The sequence below is a fragment of the Pelecanus crispus genome, chromosome 1 (genome assembly GCF_030463565.1).
Source record: "Pelecanus crispus isolate bPelCri1 chromosome 1, bPelCri1.pri, whole genome shotgun sequence".
Lineage (NCBI taxonomy): Eukaryota > Metazoa > Chordata > Aves > Pelecaniformes > Pelecanidae > Pelecanus > Pelecanus crispus.
In genome coordinates this window covers 165,726,883-165,732,882 of record NC_134643.1, presented here as the reverse complement: position 1 = coordinate 165,732,882, position 6,000 = coordinate 165,726,883, and the positions used below count along the sequence as shown (strand labels likewise).

The following is a 6,000-nucleotide window of genomic DNA, read 5'->3' as shown; positions in this document are numbered from 1 at the left end:
CTCCTTTTTTTTCTTGTTTTCTCTATGAAAATCAAGCTCTTTGCATAATTAACCAAAACCCAAAGATATTTACATTTTAAAAGCCAATCCTTCACCTTCTGATTTTAAAATTATTTATCCTGTATCTTGCATATTTTAAAAAAAGGTCCAGAAAAAGCTTAGATTTGTAATTCAGAATCTGTACTTTGTAAAAATACTTCCCTTGAACATGAAGTCAGTGCTGACCTCTTCAGGTCATTTGTGAATAATAAAATCTTTCTAAAGAAATGTTACTAAATAAGAACTGAGGGAAAACACAAAAAGAAGAAATACATTACCCCTGTATTGTAAAGTGTTGCCACTTTAACGTACGGTATAGGTTGAAGGAAAATACAGAGGTGTGTATATCAAAATACATTTTCATTATGTAGCTACAGAACATATGAAATCTTTCAACGCTCTGCTGGCTAAAGGCAATATAGTCTCTCTGGCTTTGTTAGTACTGCTATTGTATACAGGTTTCTTAAAGTACAGTTAGTACCTATAGAGGTGAATTCTAACATATAAGTGTGTGCTATGTTTCATATGGCAGAAGGATAAGCATTTGCAAAAATTCATGACATAGATTTGAAAGAAATCGTACATTACACAGCATCTTCAATTCTAAACATAGAAAATTAGATTGTACTGGAAGTGGTTGTTGTTGCACTACAACTTAAATTTTTCTCAGATATCAAGAAGGTCCTCTCCACTCTCATCACTCTCCACAGTTAATTGTCTTGTCCACCATTTCTTGACTTCTGATCCACAAGAAGCAGCATCAGACATGGGATTCATTTTGCATACAACAGATTTCATAGTTGATCGTCCACCAAAGCGGAGGTTGACTGAAGACACTGAATGGCTTATTGGTTTGGGAGCTATGAAATTAAACAGAAAGTTTGGTATTAGAGTAGATCTGCTTCTTGAACATTTTTGCTTAGAATTCAGGTATACAGAACGAGCTGGACTGGGGCAGCTTTAAACTGATTTAGTATAGAAAGACTAGGGGTCTGTTCTAATGTGTTTGTTTTTTTTTTTTCCAGCTCCAGCTGTTCACCCTGCTCTCACTAATCAGCTGGTAGAGCAGTTTAACTGAGCAGTGCATCATTTCCTTCTGCAGGGATAGCTGATGCAATAGGTCTCTTCTTATCTGGCTAACTGCAACCTACATGGTTTAGGCAGTATTCACATGAGCTGACCTGCTGGCAAAATGGTGAAAGTGGTAAGTGCCAGAAAAAGGGAGGGAAAAGTGCATTTAGAAGGGGCAACTAGACCTACAAAGTGATATTTAAATATGGCCTAGGGGTGGAAGCCAGTACAAGGTGCTGGTATGGCTTTAGGAAAGCACTAAACCATATGTGTAAGTATATGAAAACCACAATTGATCTTAATTATGCTATTCATGATCTTAAATACATGTCTTTGTTGGATTGGGGGCAGAGTACTTATCATCTGCTGGGCTGTACTGTGCATGGAGGCGACCCTCCTTTTCTGAGACTGTCCACTGAGGAGTATTCAAGAGTGACATGGCCAAGATCAGTGCTGAGAAAGGAAACCCTGAACTCCTCATTCTTACTTGAAAAACCTATCCAGTTGGCTACAGTAGTACAATTTCTCCTTACCACATTCCCTCTTTTACTCTTTCTCTCTGTTCTAACAAAATGTTGATCTTTGCTGCTCAGTGACATTTAAGTGGAAAACATGGAATGAAAGCTCTCTATTAAGCTGTCCTGCTTCTTGGACAAGTACTCTGGTCATAAAAATAGGGTGACTGGTACTCATAGCATGACCATCTCTTCTACTTCCACCTAGATATGATTAGGGTCTGAACAGCAGAAGCCTTTGAAGGCAGTGCTCTGGTTTGGAATAGGACTGACTGATGACAGCTGAAAGCAGGTTGATGGCCACAAGATGTGGCAGGCAGGAGAGGTCAATATATACATTAAGAGAGCATATTTCAAGTGGTGGAGAGTGCTCTTGAGATAAAGACTTAATAAGTCCTCAGACTGTACCTATACACCTCTCCTACCCTCCTGTAAGCACCCTCCTATAAGGCATAGTCTAGTCTTTCTTTTCTAGTAGACTGTAGTTACTACAATGACTTGGGGATGCTTCCTGCTTGTGAGAAAATAAACGGGAAACTGACTGTATACCTGGCCAACTCCTGGCTGAAGTGAAACTATAAAAATGTATTATTATGCTATAAAATATAAATCATACACCCGGTATGCTTAGGCAAGACAAGGCATTCAGAAGTTATTACTGTTAGGAAAAACTTCATTCATTTTCACTGTGCTTTATATGATAAGAGAGAACTCTAAATGCACAAAATGCTATCCAAATATACAGGATGGCACAGCCCTCAATCCAAAGATCCTGAGTAAGTGTATGAAAAAGTAATAAAACCCAACAACCTGCACATGGCAATGCTTGAGCCCATCTTCCAAACTTTCAGAATTGGGAGGAAGGGGAGAGATTGCTGTATTTCAGCTTGCACGAGGGTAGAAAAACCCTGATGTGGGTGCAAGCAGCAGGCAGGAGGTAAAACATCATGAAGCCTCTCATGGCCTTGTTATTGTACAGCAGTGATTTGGCATGTGGGGACTATACTGATACACATTTTTCATGTACCTGATGGCAAACGCCACTGTCCAAATTTCCGCTGAGGTTTCCCAGCATCTGTAGAGTCTTGTCGATAGCCACCTCTGTCAGAAAGTGTTGGGCTAAGGAGCTGCTGCTGGCTGCTTGTCTGAACAGAGAAAAAAGAATCTCAGTCTTAGTTCCCTATCGCATGGGGATAATCCTAAGAAGGGTTATCTTTCTATTCAATTCCCAAGCTTTATACATGAATACAAACAAAATATATTGCCATTTGTTAAGGCAGTGTGGTTTCTGTTCTTTACTGCCCCAGAAAACTACTACTAATAGGGAAAAAAAAAGACCATTTGGGCTCAATTCCATTATACAGTCCCACTGAAGGGTACAAAATTGTTCTCAGCTTTCTACAATGGAGTCCTTATGTTGTACCTTCTTCATTCCCTACCCCGGAAGAGCCCAGGACTTCTACTCATAGGACCCAGCATATCCAATGTCATCATGATCAGTGTACAAACTACTTCAGAATGCTTGAACAGGAAAACTTCAAGTCCCTGAGCCTGTACACAGCTCATGCTAGAGATAAAAGTTGGTGCTTCCAGAGTCATACAGCCGAGTTTGCCCTTTACAGTGCTAGCAAGACAGCTAACTAAGCTGGGGAGTTACTGCCTTAGACCATCTTGCCTTTACACCTGAAGGCAAAGACTGAAGCAAAACAAGACATTGCTTTCGACTTTTCCAGTTAAAATGATGTTTAAAAAAGAACAAATAAGAAACATGGAAGTTTTCTCAATTTGTTCTGAGTAGCTGACAGTCTTCTGGTTAACGTACCTCTGGCTGCGCACTGTTATCCTGATTAATAGCATTCATATCTTCACTTGGCTGTGTTGTCTCAATGCTGGGAGGATTCAGAAATCGGCTCAGCTCCTGCTGTTGACTCTCTCGTAGACTATGGATAATACTGCACGACTGCTGTTGTTTCTATCAAGGTACGATATATGACAACAAAAATGTTCTCATTGGTGTGTCACCATGTTTGATTCTTTTTAAAGCCTTCTAAATATTTAACCAAACAGTGAGCACCAGGTGTGGATACCAGGTGCATCGATAAAGCTACATGTATCAGATGGTTGCTATTTGAATAAAGTGACTTCCAACATATGTCTAACCTTTATGTAGGGAATAGAGGACGAAAGTTATAAACTACATTAAGTGGAAAGCAAGTTGCTCAATTGTTGGTTTAAACCTAGAGTTTAAAAACATATAAAGTTTTGAATTTACGAGTTAAAAGTTCTTGCAAAGAAAAAGAAACAAGGACATTGGCAGAGATTCACTAAGAATTACATGAAGGCAATGAAAAAAATCTGATTTTTTTCATGGACTTTGGAACAGGCTGTCAATAAGACTGAATAAAACAGTAGTGGAAACCTTGGGACTGAGTATAGATTTACAGTACAAACAGAAAAACAAAACCACTACCATTATGATCTTACAATCTAATTTGCTTTTAAATTAAAATAAACAGCCCTTAGGAAGGGTTTCACTTTCCTGGGTAGTTTTCACATGCTCCCTCTAGAGAGACTTAGAGACTAACAAGAGAATATATATTTGAAAATATATATTAACTTCCATAATTACATTCAGTTTATAAAAGGTTCATATAATGTGAAATGATCTGAACCATATTATTAGAGTGAAATGAATAGCATATTTACTTTAACATAGTGTAATTCAATATCATAATGAAATGAACAACAGAGTTGAACAAACCCAGAATTGAGAGCTAAGATTAAATTTACTGCCATTATTATTACTGAGATGAGATCAAAATGAAACTATCTATCTGAATATGCCATGAACATTGACGTTTCAGCTGGAATGTGCATTACATTCAAACTGTCCCATTACGCTTTTTTTATAAATTTAAAAACAGAAGAAGCCAGATCCCATGATCACAGATCTCTATGGAAAACCTCCACTCACAAGAACGAAGCTTCTATAAAAATAAAAAATACAAGCACCAAAACCTGGACTCAGCCTTACAGTAACCAAAAAATCAGTCATCAAGGCAACCAGGTTGTGACTTTTTATATAAAGGAAGCGTTGTTTTTGGAAGAAAACAGGAGAATAACTGCAAAACCTATTTCAAATTTCCTGAATTTTCTTAACATAAATTTTATCCGAGACAAACTTCGACCAGCATATATTGCAGCTATCCTGAGCAAAGGCAGAAAAGTTTCTGATGATTAGAAGCACTGCGTAAACAGAATACAGAAGCACTGGCTAGGTCTATACTAGTAAATTAAACAGACTGGGATTTCCTGCAGTGCTGAAGCCAAGTGACAGGCCAGGACTTGCATGATCTGACTAATCTTCCCTCTACCACACAAGACAGGTTCAACCACTGCCTACTGGGAGCAGTCTCCACCCTGACCCATGCCTGGAGGGCAGCGATGCTCCTATGGCAGTGGTCTGGGAGACCGCATGGCAGTGGTCTGGGAGAGTATGAGTATGCACAGGCCAAAACTGTGCCGAGAAACATGCTAACGTGTATGGGTGACCCCATGCCAGTCCTGAGCCAATGCCTGGGCCCTGCTTAATTTCCTGGCATAGACACAGCTGCTGTGTGCCATGGTTCATATACCTTATTTGCATGTACACATTGCTCATTTGCACACACAGTTACTGTAATGGCTTATACAAGTGGTGTATCTTGATATGGATTCCTTTTGAAGAGTCATCTGCTGGTGACTGATCACGGTATCTTCTCCCAGCAGGGGCAAGGAAATTATACAATTGCATTCTGTGAGGAAGGATTAGGCCTATGAGGTTTCATCAAATTGCATTGTTTTTTCTTTATTCCTTTGATTTTGGTCTCTGCACATGCATCTTCCTGCTGTATTGAAAAGACAGATAAATTTTTGGCAGGAAGACAGTTTTTGCCTTCAGAAGAAGCTTATTTTTGTAGTGCTTTCAATTGAGCTGTAACATGCTTTTTTTTGCCGAGTTAGCAACTGCTACATACTTCTTCACATAAATATTATTGTGACTCCAGAGTAAATGAAGCACAGTGACAGAAAATTCCAGCATTGTTGAGCAGTACAATTTCTGCAACCATTTAGATCCTGGTTTAGTGTGACTTACTGCTCTGATTCGCTTTAAACACTTCTTCAGCCACATGCGTATAGTCTGTTTGGCCACCTCCTCTTCTATGGTATATTCCAGTTGTTCCCTAGCAAGCAGCTCTTCCAGTTGAAGACTTTTTCTGATATCAACAGACCTATATGAAAGCATGCTGGAAGAAACATAGATTTATGCTGGTAACCTTACATTTTAATTTAGAAAATCAAAGCTTATACTTAAGACCTTAGTGCAAAAATACAC

General features: G+C 38.9%; 1 protein-coding gene across 3 annotated transcripts in view; it reads right to left on the bottom strand.

Moving 5' to 3' along the window:
- Positions 1-705: 705 nt before the first annotated feature.
- NALCN (sodium leak channel, non-selective) overlaps positions 706-6,000 on the bottom strand; it is a 251,379-nt gene continuing 246,084 nt past the window's right edge. For all 3 annotated transcript variants that reach the window (XM_075712454.1, XM_075712463.1, XM_075712470.1), the window contains 4 exons: positions 5,761-5,911; positions 3,448-3,597; positions 2,653-2,770; positions 706-899 (listed from right to left, as the gene is read on the bottom strand). In XM_075712454.1, coding sequence (XP_075568569.1) covers positions 706-899; positions 2,653-2,770; positions 3,448-3,597; positions 5,761-5,911 — 613 coding nt within the window. The remainder of the gene's footprint in view (positions 900-2,652; positions 2,771-3,447; positions 3,598-5,760; positions 5,912-6,000) is intronic.